General features: G+C 55.2%; 1 protein-coding gene across 1 annotated transcript in view; it reads right to left on the bottom strand.

Annotated features, from left to right (window-relative positions):
* The window catches only part of ADAMTS10 (ADAM metallopeptidase with thrombospondin type 1 motif 10), a 70,029-nt gene extending 50,708 nt beyond the window's left edge, over positions 1-19,321 (bottom strand). The window contains exons 1-3 of the mRNA XM_053965872.1: positions 19,086-19,321; positions 3,985-4,295; positions 473-828 (exon numbers count right to left, since the gene is read on the bottom strand). Coding sequence (XP_053821847.1) covers positions 473-828; positions 3,985-4,072 — 444 coding nt within the window. The 5' untranslated portion in view covers positions 4,073-4,295; positions 19,086-19,321. The remainder of the gene's footprint in view (positions 1-472; positions 829-3,984; positions 4,296-19,085) is intronic.
* Positions 19,322-19,545: the final 224 nt, after the last annotated feature.

The raw sequence follows: 19,545 nt of genomic DNA, 5'->3' as shown, positions 1-19,545 counted from the left end.
TAATATTTAACATATATAATATAATATAATATATATTATATATATGTATATTTTTGTATATGTATATGTACATATATATGTACGTACATATATATGTACATACATATATGTATATACATATATATGTGTATATTTTGTATATATATTTCTGTATATGAATAGTTTATATTTTTATGTATATTTTAATGTATATTTATATATATATTTATTTATATTTTAATATATTAAAAATTTAATAGATTATCTTTTAAATATATTATTTTAATATTAATATATTATTTAATTAAGATATTAATCATATATTATTATTTAATATATTAAAAATTTTAATATATTAGAAATATATAGGGTTTTTTTTAATATATTAAATATCAAGCTTGCCAGCAACCCCAAGCTTTTCCCACGGCATGGATCCACCTGCTGGAGGCTCCAGGCTGTTGGCGCTGGCCCTGGCTGGCCCAAGCAGACTCACCAGCCCGTTGCAGTTGCTGATGGCCACCTTGGAGCTGAGGTGCTGGTCCTGCAGGTGCCCGGCGTAGTGGCAGTCCTCGTGGAAGTCGTGCTGCCAGTCCATGCCATCCCGCTTCCAGTACTCCACGGTGAAGTGCTCGGCCAGCAGGTTGGAGTGCAGGGTCAGGTTGAGCAGGAACTGCGTGCGGTGCGCAGAGACTTTGTAGAAGACGTGCTGCTCCGAGGGCTCGTAGGGCAGCGAGCGCCGCGGCCGCGGCTTCAGCTGCCGGCGCATGTCGAAGGTGAGGAAATCTCCGTTCTGGTCCACTTGGATGGGGAAGGCGATCTCATAGTGATCCAAGCTGGAGAGGAATTCCTCTGGGGAGGGAAGGGTGTTGCAGTGTGATTTCATGGTTTACCCAAGAACCCCGGGTTTCTCCCCTGAAGATTCCCTCCCAGGTGTGTCAGTCACTCCTCCTTTCCCCACCCTGACCCCTGCCAGCACTGCCTGTCACTCCTGGCATTCCAGCAGTGAGTTGAGTGATTGGGCAGATTCCAAAGATGCCCTCCGCCCTCGGGGGGCATTGAGCCATCCAGGTGTCCTTTGTCCCTTGAGACCTCCTCTCCCGAACCTGGTTGGTGGCTCCCTATGCCTTCCCTCCTCCCCTCCCCTGGATAAAAGGACAGACAACCACGCGGGTCCAGGGAGTTCTGTTGGAGTTCAGAGGCCTGTGGGCCAGAATAAAAGCTCTGGATTAAAACCCTCCATCGGAACCTACTCCTTTCCTTCACCATAGCCTTAAAGGCTTCTCTGGCAGAGGGAATCCTGAGGGAGCAGACCCTCTAGGAGAGGAAGCTCCATCCCGCTGCCACTGCAGCTCTGGCATGTCTGGACTTGTCTCCACGTGCCCAGCTGCAACATCCAGCTAGCCAAAGATGTCTCTGGGGTGAAGCACCACAGTGGCCACTATTTGGTTCAGCAGCAGGGCCAGACAAGCCAGGGCACGTCCTGTCCTCAATATTGGTAACACCAACAGAAGGACACGCATGGGAATGGCAGCCTGCAAAGGGAGCTGGACACTCAGCAACGCCAGCCCGAGCGCAGTGCAGGTGGAGGGTCAGGGTCCTGCCATGGCATTCCAAAAATTGGAATCTCAAGGCTCTGCCCAGCCTGCAGGATCCTTGGGAAATTCCCCAAACACTGCAGCCTACAGAGCCTTGGCATAGCAGTTTTTGGAATGCAACTCTTTCCTCTGCAGGTGATGGAGGCCAAAGGGCCCTTCAGGACACCCTGATTGTGGCTCTGGACCTGGAGTATCCCAAATACTTTAATCTCCACTGGGCAGAGGGAATTCTTGCAGAGTCCAGCTCTGAGCTTTGGAGGGTTATTTTAACCTGGATCCTTCCAGGAACAGACCCAGCAATGAGGTCTCTTCAAAAGGAGGCAGAAGGAGCCTTGGAGTGACAATGGCTCAGGGGAAAATCTTATTTAATTTTCTCCCTGGGGGTTCCTCAGGACATCTGCAGCTGCCACAGGGAGCTGCTGGCTCTGAGAACACAAAACAACAGCACCACCCCAGTCAGAGCTGCAGGGGCTACAGGGGCACGGAGTCCTTGAAATGCCAATCTTGACATCAAAATAAGAGACAGAGCAACCAGACTTCCTCCAGTGGTGCTGAAAATGAGCAGGAGAAGTCAGACATCCCAATTCCCAGCCACGTCTCTGTCTGTGCCAGGTCTCTCTCTGTGACCCCATCCTGCCTTCCCAGCTCCCTGCATAGGTTTTTATCACCTCAGCCTGGCTTAGCAGCTCCTCTTGGGGCCCTTGAGCTAAGCCTGTGTGGTTGTGGCTGTGCTGTGACAAGGGCACTGTCCCCAGCCCCTCCACCTGTGCTGGCACAGCAACACAGCTCTGCAGGCTGCCAAACAAACTGGCACCCTGCAACCTCGGCAGAAACTCCTCCTTTTCAAAGGAAAATCTCCCAGGGACTGCCAGGTTGGATCTGAGCAGAGATCTGGTGTTGGAGCCCTGGTCACTGAGGATTTCAGACTTGCTGTGCTGCCAGGCACTGACCCCCAGGAGAACACTGCATTGACCTGAGGCCATGGAGAAGCTTCCAAAATGGAATGGCAGAACTGGGATTGTGGGTGTGGAGTTTGAATAGAAGTGTGGAATGTCACAGGGTGGAAAGCTGGTCCTTCTTCTTCACCTTCTTCTTCTTCACCTTCACCTTCTTCTTTACCTTCTTCTCCTTCTTCCCCTTCTTCTCCATGGGTTTGGGTGATATTTTGTGTAATTGAATAAAAAACTCCACATTATGATTCAGGTGTCATTTCTTAATTGGACAGTTTATCCTTAAAAGGCCTTGTGGAGAGAGATATGACTCAGTTTTCAGTTTGTTAGAGTGAAGTGCTGTAGAACCCAGGGTTTGTGAGACTGTGACATGGATAAGAACAAATAAACCTCCGAGTCTGGACATGAATTACCATCTCAAGTGCTTTCAATCCCAACCCTGACAGAGGCAGAAAAGAAGCAAAGGAACAGCCTGGCTCTGTCTGACAGCCTTCAGCCCCAGAGGCGTGGGCTGAAATGGGAAATATCCATGTGCTGGACCAGGACAGCTCCTCCTCACTGCGTGTCCTCCTGAACCCCTCGTGCCTGGAGGTTTGGGCCTTCTGAGCCCTCATGGGAGGAGGTTTTCCCTCTGTTCCCTCTGGAAAAGTCTTCCTGTGCTTTCTGCATCCTCCTTGTTGTTGTTTCCTAAGCAAGCAGGAGGGGCCTGGCTGCTCCAGGGTGGCTGAATTTTGCCTGGCTCCACAGCCCCCACCTTCAGAGCCTTCCCAGCCATCAGAAACTCAGCCAGCTCCAAACTGCACTCTCACCACAGGGCAGCACTGGAAAGTTTCCTTTTCCTCTGTTTTCCAGTGTGGGAGCCTGACCGAGTGGTTTCCTTGGCCACCAGGAGTGGGACAGCCCTTCCACCCTCTGGGATTAGGGCTGAGCTCCCACCTTTCCCAACCATAAACACCTCTGGCACCTCTGCCTTGCCAGAATTAATTATAAAGGTTTTAACTTCCTGTGCTCCAGCTTTTCCTGCATCCCAGCACCTCCCTGTGATGGGGCTGGGCAAACAAGGGTGACTTTTTGCACTTTTAAATGACTTCAGGCTTGGAAAAATTTGCTGTCGGAAGTGTTTTGTTTTCCTTTTTGCCTCTTTGCAGTCCACGTGGGCTTGGAAAAGAGTGACTCAGAGGGTGGTTTGTGCTCGCTGTGGCTACAAAGCACCTGGGACTCGGGGCTGGAGGCTCTGATCCTGACCTGAAAGGCACTTCCAGGAGGAAAAACGTGTCCAGAGCCGAGGGTGAGGTGGTGTGTGAGGAGCTGGTGGTGTTGTGGGGCTGGACACTGCATCTCCTCAGGGATGTCACTCTGGACACAACAAAAACCACTACACCATCCCATCCCATCCCATCCCATCCCATCCCATCCCATCCCATCCCGTCCCATCCCGTCCCGTCCCGTCCTGTCCCTACCTTGTGACTGGAAGGGGAAGCCGGGGAAGGTGCCCCCGGCCAGGCCGAGGGTGAGGGTCCAGGTGAGGAGCCTCCAAGCTGTGGCCATGGTCAGCGCCGCTCGTGTCGGAGCAGGGAGATCTGTGCCGGCTGGGAGGGCGCTGTCCCCACATGTCTCTCCCTCGGCCACCCCTTATGTCCAGAGAGGAGTCCCGGGTCCCTCCGCAGGCATCCTCGGCCGCTCCGTGCTCTCCCGAGGCCGGCGGGGGTGGGCAGTGCCGGGCCAGCACCGCGGGGTCAGCACGGGCTCGTCCCCAGCGCCGGCATCGCCCCTGCGGGTGAGAGCGGGGATGAGCCAAGGGATGGAGGAGAAGGACTCGAGGAGGGCAGGGGAATGAGGAAAGAGGGGTCCTGGAGAAGGCAGGAGTGGGATGGAAGGAGAGGGAAAGAGGAGAAAAGGATGGGAAGGGTTTGAGGATGGATTAACCCCATCAGCTCCTGCTCCGCACTGCACTCCCAGGGGTTCTCCCAGCTGGGATTTATCTGGTACCTGCGGAAAGGAGCTCAGGATCAATGGGAATCCTTTATCCTGTGGCAGCACCCTCGGGGAAGAGCAGCTCCAAGAGTGCCCTGGGTCACCTGATCCCTTAAAGAGGGCAGGAAATAACAGCACTGGCAGGGGGGTGGTGAGCAGCAACCCAGAAATCCTCTCTAGGGTTTCTCTGGATTTCAAACTCACTTTAAAAACTGTCACCGCACTGAGGAAAGAGCACTTGCTCTCAAAGTGTACTGGCTGAACCTAAAAAAGTGATGGAAAACAAAGAACCCATTCAGAGAGCTCACCCCCAACCCTATCCACAAATGGATCCCGAGATTCCAATCGCATTTGTTCTTTAAAATGCTCTGCTAATTGCTCCGGTGAAAGATTCCTGGCTTGCAGAGAATTTCCACTCAGTCTGAGGCGATTACATCAAACTCGAATCGTGCTGGGGACTTGCACAAAGCCCGTGGGGTTTTCTTCTTGCCCACCCATTCCATGAGTATGGGATGAGTGCGGCCCATCCCTCACCTCCCAGAGAATCCCAAATATCCCAGCGGTGCCGCTGCAGGGCAGCCCAGCAGCCAAACCCAAACCTCCCTGCAGGGCTGGCAGATCCCACGGGCTGGAGCAGGGCTGGGGATGGCGGGATGAGCTCCCGGGAAAGGCGGGATGAACTCCCCGGGATGAGCTCCCAGGAAAGGCAGGATGAACACCCGGGAAAGGTGGGATGAGCTCCCGGGAAAGCAGGATGAGCTCCCAGGAAAGGCAGGATGAACACCTGGGAAAGGCGGGATGAGCTCCCAGGAAAGGCAGGATGAGCTCCCAGGAAAGGCAGGATGAACACCCGGGAAAGGCAGGATGAGCTCCTGGGAAAGCAGGATGAACACCCGGGAAAGGCGGGATGAGCTCCCAGGAAAGGCAGGATGAACACCCGGGAAAGGTGGGATGAGCTCCCGGGAAAGCAGGATGAACACCCGGGAAAGGCAGGATGAGTTCCCGGGAAAGGAAGGATGAACTCCCCGGGATGAGCTCCCATGAAAAGCAGGATGAGTTCACCGGGAATGGCAGGATGTGCTCCCGGGAAAGTGGGATAAGCTCCCGGGAAAGGTGGGATGAACACCCGGGAAAGGCAGGATGAGCTCCTGGGAAAGCAGGATGAGCTCCCGGGAAAGGAAGGATGAACTCCCCGGGATGAGCTCCCAGGAAAAGCAGGATGAGTTCACCGGGAATGGCAGGATGTGCTCCCGGGAAATGTGGGATGAGCTCCCGAGCATGGGAAGAGGCTGGAGATGGGAGGAGGGTGCTTCGCAAAGGTGTCAGCAGCCGGGGCCTGTGTGTGGTCCTTATCCAGTAAGGAAACGCTTAACCCCTGCCTTGCTGTGCTCTGGGCTGGTTTAAACAGCCCAGGGCAGGGGAGCTGGGTCCTCCTGGCATCTGCTGTGCTCCCTTCGTGTCCTTATGGGAATCTGAATCCATGAAAGTGAATTTCTGCTCCTGTTTTTCCATCTTTACTGTGCCATGAATGGTATTTGTGCTGCAGGGATGACACCCAGCACAGGCCAGAGGTGATGTAGGGGAGGTACAAGGGGAAATCCAGGAGATGATTCCTGCCCCACATTTATCATGGAAGTCACAGAATGGTTTGGGTTGGGAAGGACCTTGAAGTTCATCTCATTCCACGGGGGCAGAGACACCTTCCACTACCCCAGGCTGCTCCAAGCCCCGTCCAACCTGGCCCTGGACACTGCCAGGGATCCAGGGGCAGCCACAGCTGCTCGGGGCAATCTCACAGGGAAGAATTTCTTCCTAAAATCACATCTAAATCTCCCCTCCTTCATCTTAAATTAACCTAAATTAATTTTTTCCCCCTACTAGGCAGAAACTGTGAGAGTGAGAGATGAAACACGCAGCTTTAAACACAATTCGGAATTGCATAATTTAAAGATTAAGATTTTTCACTGCTTATTTACAGTTAAGAATGACCAAAGATCCTCGGTGAGGCCTCGGCCTGGACTCCACAGTCCCATCTGGGGCCACTTGCCAGGTTTTCCTCTGCAAAGCCCGGGCACAACAGGATGGTGGCCTCCAAAATTGTGCATCCTGTGAGTGGCCCTGAGAATAAACTGCCTGAGAGAGGGGCAGGGCAGTCCCACATTGGGCTGCTCCTTTTCCCTGAGACAGGGATCAGGGACTGGGGGGAAGAGGGTTGGGGCAGGAATTCTGCCCCGTTGCACCCTCAAAAGAGGATGCTGAGATCCGGTGACAGCACCACCCGTGGTGCCACAGCGAGGGCAGAGCCAGGGCCAGGCAAGGGACATGGGGGCTGTGGGAATTGTGCTGGAAAAGGAAGAAGTTGAAAGCAAAGCCTAAATCAGCATTTTCCAGCATCTCCCAAAGCTCGCCATTCCAGCTTTTCAATCCCGTCACGGCTCCAAAGCCCACGGAGCCCAGCTAGAGTGTATTTTCTCCTGGGCTTCACACGACTGATTTCCCCTGTTTTCCAGCTGTTGAACCCTTTTCCTCCAGGCTTCCCGTCCTCCCCCTGCCTCTCCATGACCCTCTGCGGTGCTCCCGTGTCCCCCCTGCCCTTCCCGGCTGCTCAGCATCCCCCGGAACAGCAAGAGCGGCCGGGAAGGAGCCCCGGCGCCAGGAGCCCTCAGCCTTGACCTTGGGGGAGGGAGACGCGTTGGGAGCAGCACAAGGCAGGAATTACAGCTGCAAAATTCCTGCGGGCCGGGCTGGGGGAAGGGCCCGGCTGCGATCCCTCCCGGCAGGCAGCGGGGAAAACACGGCCCCTTCCCGGCGGGGCTTCACTCCCAAAGCCCAAGGAGCAGGAGGAGCACCCAGAGGAAGGTTCTTTCCTCACAGGTAGATCCTGCTCCTCTCCCCACGGGAGGATCCAGCTCCGAGGAGTACCTGGAGCACCTAAAGAAAGGTGTTCTCCCCACAGGTGAATCCTGGTCCTCTCCCCACGGGTGGATCCAGCTCCGAGGAGTACCCAGAGCATCCGGAGGAAGGTGCTTTCCTCACAGGTGAATCCTGCTCCTCTCCCCACGGGTGGATCCAGCTCCGAGGAGCAGGAGGAAGGTGCTCTCCTCACAGGTGGATCCAGCTCTGAGGAGCACCTGGAGGAAGGTGCTCCTCCCACGGGTGGATCCAGCTCCGAAGAGTAGAGTACCTGGAGCACCTGGAGGAAGGTTCTTTCCTCACAGGTGAATCCTGCTCCTCTCCCCATGGGCAGATCCAGCTCTGAGGAGCAGAAGGAAGGTGCTCTCCTCACAGGTGGATCCAGTTTGAGGAGTACCCAGAGCACCCGGAGGAAGGTGTTCTCCTCACAGGTGAATCCTGCTCCTCTCCCCGTGGGCGGATCCAGCTCCGAGGAGCAGGAGGAGCACCTGAAGGAAGGTGTTCTCCTCACAGGTGAATCCTTGTTCCTCTCCCCATGGCTGGATCAGGCTCCAAGGAGCAGGAGCACCTGAAGGAAGGTGTTCTCACAGGTAGATCCTGCTCCTCTCCCCATGGACAGATCCAGCTCCGAGGAGCAGGAGGAGCACCCGGAGGAAGGAGCAGAGAGCCGGGGGAGCCCTGGTACCTCCATCCCTACCAAGTTTTCCATAACCTCACTTTGGCAGCTCGCAGGACGATCCCGAGGATCGTGGAGCCCCGGCGGGACACGGGGGTGCCACGGGCCGGGGGAGCTCGGGGACAGCTCGGGGACAGCTCGGGGACACGGCGTGACCTCTCCGGTCTCGTGCCTCCCTCGCTTGGGCCGCTTCCGATTTGCTCCTTCCCGAGGAATTCGTTGTCCTTGGCAGGCTCGGCTCGGGCTGACGCTCCCGGCTCCCGGTGCCAAGGGTGGCTTTGGCCGCGTGCACCCGAGCGACACCAGGGGACAATGCCACCACCGCGGCCAGCTCACCTCCTGCCACCCGGGAAGGAAGGAAGGCGCTGGGAAAGGGGGGGGGGGTGAAATTCCAGCTGGGATGAAGCGAGAAGAGGAGGCAGATGAGGCTGCTCCCAGGTTCAGGCCGGCGCTGCAGACAGAGCTCCCCGCAAGCCCGGCTGCTGGGCCGGCTCCAGGCAGCGCAGGGGAAGGTAATAGGAAGCAGATGGGCGATGCTCGGGGCCAAGAGGAAGGTTCAAGGTGCCTCCTAGTGCAGGGAAGAGGAATTTAACTGCTTTTAAAGATGCGGGGCCCGGCAGCTTCCAGGTTTCTCATCCAACTTTTGCAAATTATGAGCTCAGGTGTCCTTTTTTTTTTTTTTTTCCTGAGGGACAAATAAATACAAACACAGATTTCTGCTTCCAGCTTGCCCTGGGGGGAGGAAATACTTTTAGTGCACTCCCTGCCAGGACTTCCACTGACATCTTTCAGACATGGGAGCACTGGGAGCAGTGGAAAGTGAGAGCAGCACCCCAGTGGGAGCACTGGGAACAGTGAGAACACAGAGGGAGCAGGATGCCACCACCCCAACAGCAGTTCTGGGCTGTGTTATTTTAAAGAATGAAAGCCTCAAGGTTCTTTTATTCTTGTGTAAAATGGAGAATCAACACCACCCCGTAACCACACTGGGGCTATCGGGGTTATCTGGTGCCACATCTCACAGCTTGGCCCCTTTTTGGCCCCAGGTGCCCCCTGACCCTCCCAAGGGGCTGCTCAGCCCCACAGCAGCCCTGGCAGCCCCTTCAGACAGCACTGCAGGGGTTTCTGCTCCTCCAGCTGCTCCAGCCTGGGACTTGTTCCACCAGGTCAAAGTTTATCTCTGGGGGGAAGAGCTGTGAGCCCCAGGCTGGCCCCACAGGCCTCATTTTCTACAGAATCCAAGTTAAACACAGCAGGGACTGCGGGGGACTGGGATTTGGGCTCAGGGGCTGTGCCAGTGCAGCGAGGGCACTTGGCAGCAGCAGCAGCAGGTTTTTCACGTTTCCCACCACCCACACTACCCTGTAGCTGTGGTGGGCTCTCTCTTGCTGCTGGGCTCCCAGCTGCCCTCCAGGACACACAACAGCCCCTTGGTGCCTGTAGCTCCTGGGTGCTGCTCCTAAAGTCACCTGAAGGACAGGGCCCCTGTCACCTGCTGTCACTGCTTCGTGGAGGTGATGCCTCAGGTTTGAGCTTTTCTATTTTTCACATTCTGTGCTGCTTTAGTGTGTGGCACATGAGGGGATGGTGAGCTCTCTGCACAGAGCAGGGAGACAAAACAATTCCTGCTCCAGCTGGGCACCAAGGACAAATGATCCAAATCTCAGGCCCAAGAGCACAAACAACGTGGAATGAAGAGAGAAAAACAAGGATGGGACTGCATGGGCTGGAGCTGGAATTGGACAATGAACTCCAATGTGCAAATGGAGCAGAACTGATCAAAGTGAGAGTCCCCATGAGCGCTCGTGCATTTTGTGACCATTTTGGTTCACCTGGGGTGCAGCCCTGGCTGGGCTCTTGTGCTGCCCAAGGTGAATCCACCTTGGCCTTTTAATAAATCCCTGCTTTATTCTTTAGCTCTGTCCAGTCTCTGTTCTAGCGCAGCCTTCCCAAGGCATCAGAGGGCCACAGGTTTTAGCTGTAAAACCTCAGCTGGAATCAACTTTCACCCTTCCAGTGAAGAAATTTTTCCTCATATCCAATCTTAACATCTCCTGGGGCAATTTAAGGCTGTGTCCCATGGCTTGTTCCCTGGAGCAGAGCCCGACCCCCCTGGCTGTCCCCTCCTGTCAGGAGTTGTGCAGAGCCACAATGTCCCCCCTGAGCCTCCTTTTCTCCATGCTGAGCCTCCCCAGCTCTCTCAGATCCTCCAGAATCACCAAATCAAAGATCATGGAACATCCTGAGCTGGAAGGGACCCTCAGGGATCAAATCCAGCCCCTGTCCCTGCACAGGCACCCCACCAAGCCCACCCTGAGCATCCCTGAGAGCGCTGGCCAAACGCTCCTGGAGCTCTGGCAGCCTCGGGGCCGGGACCATTCCCTGGGGAGCCTGGGCAGTGCCAGCAGCCTCGGGGGGAAGAACCTTTCCCTGAGCTCCATGCCAAGCCCTGGCACAGCTCCAGCCCTTCCTGGCCTCCTGTCCCTGGCCCAGAGCAGAGCTCAGCCCCTGCCCCTCTGCCTCCCCTCGGGAGGAGCTGCAGCCCCCGAGGAGCCTCCCCTCAGTCTCCTGTGCTGCAGCTGAACCAGCCAAGTGCCCTCAGCCGCTCCTCAGCCCCTTCCCCAGCTCCGTGTCCCTCCTTGGGACACTCTCCAGCAGCTTTGGGTCCTCCTGACCTTGTGGTGCCCAAAGTGCCCCCAGCACTGGAGGTGAGGCTGCCCCAGTGCAGAGCAGAGTGGGACAATCCCTCCTTGGCCCGGCCAGTGATGTTCAAACCCTTCTCATCATCTCTACATCCCTGCTCCTCCTCTCTTTGGGCTCTCTCTGCACACCCCAGGGCTTGGCAGGGGCAGGTCCCTCGCAGCTGCTGCTGCATTTCTGTGTTTTCTGGGGGGGTCTCACCCCCTGCACTCCCCGGGGCTCTGGGTGTTCCGTGCGTGCTCAGCCAGCTCCCAGCTCCCAGCCCGCAGCTCCTGGCAGGTCCCTGCACGTTCCTGAGGAGGGAACAAACAGCCCCGCTCCCCGCTGCAGGCTGCTCCTCCCGCGGCACGGGCTGAGCACGTGCGGGATGCAAAGCTGTCCGAGAGACCTCCCCGGCTTCCAGCAGGAGAACGTCCTGATATTCCCGACAAAATATTTGGCTGGGCTGCCAAGTGGGAAACATGCTGAGCTGCAGATGGCAGAAGTCTCCCCGCAGTCATCTCGCCGGCACGACAGGACTTCCACTGGGAAGTCATTTCTCAGCTCTAGGGCAGCACTAGGGGTTAAACCCACAGAAATCAGCATTTTTGCTGCCAGGAGCATCTGCAAACTGTGAGAAAAGGGTTAAAGTCACAAGTCTGCAGAACACAAAATAAGAACTTGAGCCATAATCTGCTCTGCTGCTCCAAGTGTGGCCTCTCTGAGGCCACGGCGAGTGAAGAATTAGAAACATGGAGTTTTCCCTGTTCCCAGAACACTGCAGCCTCCAGCCCTGGGGTGGCTCCTGCCTGCAGAGCCACCCTTTGGCTGCCCTGCAACCCCTCTGCTCGCCCCTGCCACCAATCCCAGCTGGTGCAATGCCAGCTCTGCCTGTCCCTTCCCTGCTGACCCCTCGGGGCTGGGCGGGGGCCCGGGATGCTCAGTGCAGCCCCTCTCCTTGCGAGGGCTGATTCACCTCCCCCAGGAGCTGTTCTTTGCACACCCCAGTGACTGCGGGTCCCATTTCAGCTTCCCAGGAGGGGAGGTGCCGTTTCCACACCGTTAAAAATCAGATCCAACCCCATCCAAAGGCAGATCCAACCCCATCCAAAGGCACTCCCCAGCAATGTGGGAAATGAAGAACGACACTGCCAGTGTGACCCTGAGAGCTGAGGGGTCTGGTCCGGGGTCTCTGTCCCCCTGCCAGCACCCCGGTGCCAGCCTGGGTGCCAGGGGCACACTCTCCCTGCCTTTGGAGCAGCAGCTCCCTCTTCCAGGCTCTCCGTGGTGCTCCACAGCCGGCCCTGCTGTGCTCTGGCCGGGCACACCCTGCATCCCTTTGTACAGCAGCTTCACGGGGCTTTGGGCTCACTCCAGCACTGTGTGGGAGGAGGGGTTCTTTTTTTCAAAAACACGATCATTATTTCACAGTCAAATCTATTCAGTGTGATCTTGGTGAGGAAAGGGCTGAATCCGCCCCTCGCTCCTCTCCAAAATCTTTAATTTTGCCAGCAAAGGGGCAAAAGGAGCTTGTGCCAAAGTCAGGGCAGTGAGAGGAGAGCTGGGAGCAGCGACCTCGCTCTGACACCGCCGGCTTGGCTCTCTGGAAATCCTATCCCTGTGTTACATAAGGACCTGGCCCTATCTGGAACGCCGGGGTCATTGCACTTCTCCAAGTGTGGTAAAATGCTCGGAGGTCCTCAGCAGGAAAGCGGAAGGGAAGTGCCAGCTCGGATCCTCCTCGGGATGGGGAGCTGGGCCCGGGGCAGGGCTGGGCCCTGCTGGAGCTGCCAGAGCAGTGCCACAATTCCAGCCCGCTGGAAGGTGGGCACTGAGATTCCCAGTGCTCCCATCCTGGGACTCCTCCTGCTTTCGGGAGAGGACTCCACCAGGCAGGTCCACTCTCAGACAGGACTTATGCAATAGTTTGGAGCCTCTCCATGTGACCCAGACTTGCTGGCGCTCTGCCATCGCTCTCCTCGCTGGCTGCAGCCAGGCACAGAGCGGCGGGATTAGAGAGAGGCCGGGCAGTCATTAACGGCGTGCCAGTCATTAACGGCGTGTTATTCATTAACCGCGTACCAGTCATTAACGGCGTGTTATTCATTAACCGCGTACCAGTTATTAACGGCGTACCAGTCATTAACAGAGTGCCAGTCATTAACAGAGTGCATCACCCACCACACAGGGACACACATGTCCCATGAGTGAAGGGACACGCGTGTCACCCACATGCACCAGCAGCTGCAGCTGCTCGTGTGCAAGGGGATGGGGATACGTGGAGGTTTTATGCTATTTGCACATGGATACACGTTATCTGCGTGTGATAACACGTTATCTGCATGAGGATACACGCTGTCTGCATGGAATAGATCTTATCTGCATGGGCACAGACATTATCTGGGAATGGATACGCGTTATCTGCATGTGATAACGTGTTATCAGCATGAAGATACATGCTATCTGCATGGGAATACATGTTATCTGCATGGGGATAGATGTTATCTGCACGTTGGTAACCCTTTGTATGCACACACTACCTGCTGACAGATCTGATGCCCACCCCCCCTGTGCCCTGCCATCCATGGAGTAAGATATTCCATGCACAAATGCCATTTTTATACCCGGCACCTCCGTGGCCGCCTCTGCCTCCATGAAATACTCCCTCTGTGTGGGGTTCAGCACAGCCAGGAGAGAATCCAGATCTCCTGGGCCTGTGCACAGGCAGCTCTCCCTGTGCTCCTGCTGCTCCTCCCAGCACGGAGCAGCACCAGGGCTCTGCCAGGAAAGGGCTCTGGGAAAGGCCGGGAGCGCTCACACCTCAGTGTGGGCAGGGAAGCAGATGCAGACTCGGCCACCTCCATCCCGGCAGTGCTGGCTCCTCTCTCCATCCTGGCAGGGCTGGCTCCTCTCTCCATCCCGGCAGGGATGGCTCCTCTCTCCATCCTGGCAGGGCTGGCTCCTCTCTCCATCCCGGCAGTGCTGGCTCCTCTCTCCATCCTGGCAGGGCTGGCTCCTCTCTCCATCCCGGCAGGGCTGGCTCTCATCCCCATCCCGGCAGGGCTGGCTCCTCTCCATCCCGGCAGGGCTGGCTCCTCTCTCCATCCCGGCAGTGCTGGCTCCTCTCTCCATCCTGGCAGGGCTGGCTCCTCTCTCCATCCCGGCAGGGATGGCTCCTCTCTCCATCCCGGCAGGGCTGGCTCTCATCCCCATCCCGGCAGGGCTGGCTCCTCTCTCCATCCCGGCAGGGTTGGCTCCTCTCCATCCCGGCAGGGCTGGCTCCTCTCCATCCCGGCAGGGCTGGCTCCTCTCCATCCCGGCAGGGCTGGCTCCTCTCTCCATCCCGGCAGGGCTGGCTCCTCTCTCCATCCCGGCAGGGCTGGCTCCTCTCTCCATCCCGGCAGGGCTGGCTCCCGCAGCTCCCCTCCAGCCGTCCCGGTGCTTACACAACCCAGCCGAGCCCTGGGCTTGCATAAAGACAAACACCCTCGTGTGCCAACAGCGAGCTGTGCTCACCTGCATAAGCACCCCGGCCCTCTCCAGGAGGGAGCCGTGCTGTGAGCCCCAGCTGAGGCAGGTTTATGTGGTTTGTGCAGCTCCAGCTCCCAAGCAGCTGTCACAGCTCTCACACATCGAGTTTCACTCCTCGTCAGCCAGGCTGTAGGACAGGGCCATACCCCAGGTACAGAATGGTTTGGGTGAGAAGGGATCTTAAAGCTCATTTAGTTCCATTCCTGCCATGGCAGGGACACCTTCCACTGTCCCAGGCTGCTCCAAGCCCTGTCCAGCCTGGCCTTGGACAATTCCAGGGATCCAGGGGCAGCCACAGCTGCCCTGGGTACCCTGTGCCAGGGCCTGCCCACGCTCACAGAGAACAAAGATGTGTCTGGTTATCAGGCTGGAAGTGCTACAGGGGAGGGCACAGTCCCCCTACAGCCCCTGTCACCAGGTGCTACACCTTGTGCACCCACAGTCTCGGGCTGGAGCTGGAGAGACAGGAGAGCTCTGCTGAGCTTCCCAAGAAAAGCCTCTGAGGTGACTCGTGCTGCCCAGCAGGGCAGTGAGAAGCACTGAGGGACCTGCAGTGAGCACAGGGCTCAGCAGCTCCTTCTGTCACTGTCACAGCACAGCCTCACCCAGCCCTGCCCAGCAATGGCCCAGTCCTGGCCAGGGGGACAAATCCACAGCATGGCCCCGCTCCAGCTCCCCTCAGGCTGAGCTGCTCCTGCCAGGCTGAATTAAAGAATAAGTGAGGTTGGAAGGGACACGAGGGGATCTCTGGTCCCATCCCACTCTCAGAACTGAGTTCCCTTTGTGTCAGATCAGGACCTCACAGCCCAGCCTGTCCCAGAGGGTCACAGGAGGAAATGCAGGGAGCTCTGGAGTGGGACCCTAAAGCAGCAAAGCCAGTTTGGACCTGCCTGTTCTCCCAGGAAAACAGAACCAGTCAGAGAAGGGATGACACAGAGAAAGTGTTCCTTCCAGAGCAGGACTAACCACGGAGGGATTTGGTGACAGCCAAGGTAACAGCGGGTGCAAGCCCATGGGATCACCGCCAGCAACGACCCCGGGGTCCCTCAGTGCAGGGCAGTGACCATGACAGAGGCACCCCCAGCCCCCAGGCCAGGTCACCCTGATAGCTTGGCTTTTGAGTTTTTCTGTTCTGTTTTGGTGTGCAGCTTTTAGCTTTATATTAAGGAGATATATATATATATGTATATATGTATGTGTGTGTGTGTATATATCTCCTATATCCTATATATCTCATATATATATATATATATATCCTATATATAGGATATATAATGGGATATAGGATTTATACTAGGATCTTTTCACAGGCTGGTGAAGAAAAAACCATCCTACTCCAGCTGGAGACTCAAGGACAATCCCTTCAGACTTCAGGCCCAAAGCACGAACAACGTGAAAAGAGGAGGGCAGGCAAGCAAGGAGGATGAAACTTCATCACTTGAAGCTGTTAATTGGACAGTTAACTCCTATATGCAAATGGCTAAAACTTATAAAAATGTGAGATCTCGTGACCAAGCCCTTTTTGCTTCCATCTTGGAGCCATCCAGGTACTGCCAGGGGTGGCCTTGGAAGGCTCTTCAATAAATAATCACTTTATTGCTCTGAACTCCATCCAGCCTCTGTTCCAGCTCCTTGAGGCATCACCCCCATGCCAGGGGAGCCCTGCAGGAGCAGGGATGCCTCCTGTGGGATGAAGCCCTGCGGAACACTGCAGCTGTGGAATCCCTCCAGCCCTTACAGACCTGCAGATCGTGTCCAGGCTCTGGCTCCTTGGGAGCTCCAGGAGATCTGCTGGCCAGAGATTTTGGGCCCTTTTCCCCTCCCTGTAGGTTCTTTACTCAGGGAAATGTGGCCCAGGTGGTGTGGCCCAGATGCAGCTCCCTCCTCCATGGCCAGGGAATGAAGAGTCCCCAGCCCTGACAGGACTGAACTCATCCTCTGCATTTACATTTCGGTCGAAGCCACTTCTCACCGAGGTCACAAATCCCACAGGAGGCGGCCAGGACTTCACCTGCCAGTTTAGCTCATTTGGGACCAACATTTAGGAGTGTTTGAGTTCAGAAAGATTTGCAGGACTGCACAGGAATAGATTCATTTTAAGACATTTTTCCTTTTAAATTAAGCTGCAATGTAAGAGTAGGAAGCACAGTATTGCTAATGGGTGATAAACAGAAGTGTAAAGCTGCAGATGTCCCATCCTTGGAAGTGTCCAAGGCCAGGTGGGACAGGGCTTGGAGCAATTTGGGGCAGTGGAAGGTGTCCTTGCCCAAGGCAGGGGTGGGACTGGATGAGCTTTAGGGTTTCTTCCAACCCAAACCATTCCATGATTCCATTAAAGATGCTGAGTAGTCAGATATGGAATATCCCAAGCACTTCCCAGCCTGGGAGGATGCAGAAGGTGAGAGGGGAGCAGCAGAGGAGCAGCTGGATGGAGACTCTGCACTGATGTTGCTCCACTGAAGTCAGACAGAGCTAAAATATTCCAGCAGTTTCCCAGTGGAGACTCTCCCAACCCTTCAGTTGGCTGCAGATTTCATCGAAGGCCCTCACAGGAACCAAGATGGGAAAACTGGCTTGGATGGTGTCCCTTTGAACCTCCCTCAGTGCTGGAAAACAAGGCTGCATCCAGGCTGGTGGTTTTCCACGTGTCTCTCTCCTGCATGGGATCCGACCTGCTCACAGATTCCTGGGAAATGTTTGTAACTCCTCGCCCTGCAAACGTTTCCTACGGTGGTGGGGTCAAGCGAAGACCTCTCTGCCTTGTGTGTCCTCAGCACATCTGAGCTGACATCACCCAGCCAACTCTTTGTGAAAACGTGACAGATTTGGTCCCAGTCCTGTTTGTTTTGAGCTCATCTTGTGTCAACCCAAGATCGAGGCAGGGCAGGACGTGACAAACACATCCTGCAGTGCTCCCAGCTCAGAAGGAATTAATTGCTGGAAACTTGGCAAGAAAAGAGGGGTTTGGAGTCGGGGGTTTCTGATAAGCTGCAGATAAGGGTTTGCATGGAATCATCCTGTGCTGAGGACCCTCCATGGAGCTGCTCCTTCGGGAAGAGGCGCCCAGGCTGTCCCTGGACCAGGATTCCATGGAATGGTGAGAACAGCAGCTCCTCTCCAGCAGCCCCTGGGTGGCCTGGAGCCATGGGTGATAAGAGAGCCTCTCATGTTTCAGGTTGGAGGAACAGACACTGTTTATGTTGAGCAGCACCACCTTCCTCCCCTCAGGGCTCCTCTTCAGCCTCTCGCGGCTGCTTAGGCCCGGCTTATCGGGGCCTCCCGGTGCCAAACGAAACAGCTCAGCCCCCCCAGCCTTATCCGGGCAGAGCTGATTTGCAGGAGATGACAGCACCTTTCCCATTCCACCCCAGCAGCAGCCGCGTGGGGAATGCAGCTGGAGCCGCCCCAAAGAGGCGCCGGGAGGTTTTTGGGATCTCGGGAGGAGGAGGGGAGCAGAGGGTGCTGCCCTGGGGCGAAGCAGGAACAGCGGGAGGCTGAGGATGGAGCAACTGGAGCACTCAGCACGTTCCATATATGGAGAAACTTTGGGAAGAACCTCCCAAGGACTGCGGGAAGCCTCCCCGATGGAGGCATTTCGGAACAGTCCCGGCAAGGCTGGTCCCAGCTCAGGGAACATCACCTGGGTGTCCCACAGAGCGTTTCCCCTTCCACCTTAGGGAACAGAGGCTCCCCAGAGCCCTCCCTGCCATGCCCAGCATCCCACCCTGGCACCACTGGGTGCTGCTAAGGAGGACAAAACCGAGCACGACCAGAACCAGAGCTCTGCAGGTCTCCAGCACCGGGGATGTTGGCAGGGATTGCAGCAGGAACACAAATGCCCCCTGAGGTTCGCGTCTTGACCACAAAAAAGTCCCCAAAAATGGGCCTTGGTGTGAAATTTTACATTTACCTGCCCCCAGCACAGCTCCACACTTCCCTCTTGGTTGGTTCTTCCCCTCTGGAAGATATTTGCCAAGGTTATTTTATAAACTCCTTTCTATTTATAGCCCAGCTCCTTCAGCTCTAATGAGATAATCTTCTGGCATCTCACCACCACTAATATTTACTTTGATGTTTAAAATAACATCTTCTGAGGGATTGATTAAAAAAAAAAAAGATAAAAAACCACCTTTAAAACATAATCAAAGCAAAGAAAGAAGCGAGCAGAGCAGTGGGGCCGAGCTCCTGGGGATGCACACGGAGTCAGTGACACTGCAACTTTTTCAGGGCAGACTCTTTATAATCCTCTGAGCACATCAGGAGGGAGAGAGGCATTGGCAGCTCCTGAAGATGGAGAGAGAGACAGGGAAAGAGGGAGAGGGAGCGCGGGCTGTGTTTATTCTCAGGAATGAAGGCAGCAAGGAACGTTTCATTCTGCAGCAGGGCTTGGAGCTGCTGCTCTCTGTAATTGAGAGCTTCGCCCCGGGCAGCTCAGCAGAGCAGACTTGGGGTTTAGAGAGGCAAACATTCGATCCCGGGGTTAATACAATTAAAAAGAGGGGCCGGGGGAGGCGAGGGAGGCAGCGCACGAGAGCCCGGCTCCTGCTGCCTGCAGCCACTTTGAAACACAAGCCTGCGTTTTTATGGAAACTCTGAATGTTGGAGAAGGGTGAACATGGTTTTCATTCTCATAAATGTTTTTCCAGCGTGCAAGGCTCTCCGGGCTCATTCCTTCTCCAGGGAGACGGTTCTGATTTCAAAGAACATTCGCGTTCCCTCCACCCCAGACCACCCCACTCCAACCTCAAAGAGTCTCCTCTGGAAAAATTATTTTAAAGAGTGTTTTACCTTTTCGAGTGCTTTCCCTTCTTTCTTCTTATTTTTTTTTCCCTTTTAATTCCTTCAGCTTCTCTCTTTTTTTTTTTTCCTCTTCTTTTTCCCAGCAGCAGCCAAAAGCTCCTCTCTCCCCCTCAGCCCTGCGCGTGTCAGAAAGTTTCCAGGCTGAGGGTTTATGTCGCCTTCCTTATGAAACTTCTTCTGTCAGACCCAGGCAGAGCTGGAGTTGGAGGCTTTGCTAAAAAGTCTCCTTTCAGGAAGTGAGCAGTAATAAGAGAGCGGCTCAGAGGCAGCACATGGATAGGGGCTGCTCGAGAAAAAAAAAAAAAAAAAAAAAAAGAAAGGAGAAGAAGAAAAAAAAAAAACTTTGCTCAGGAATTTTGCCAGGATTGTCCAAAAGGGAAAAAAAAAAAAAAAAGAGGGAAAAAAAAAAAGAAAAAAAAAAAAAAAGAAAATCCCCAAACCCACAAGG

The sequence above is a fragment of the Vidua chalybeata genome, chromosome 27, assembly GCF_026979565.1.
Source record: "Vidua chalybeata isolate OUT-0048 chromosome 27, bVidCha1 merged haplotype, whole genome shotgun sequence".
Lineage (NCBI taxonomy): Eukaryota > Metazoa > Chordata > Aves > Passeriformes > Viduidae > Vidua > Vidua chalybeata.
The sequence above is the reverse complement of the archived record's forward strand: the minus strand, read 5'-3'. Positions and strand labels throughout refer to the sequence as shown.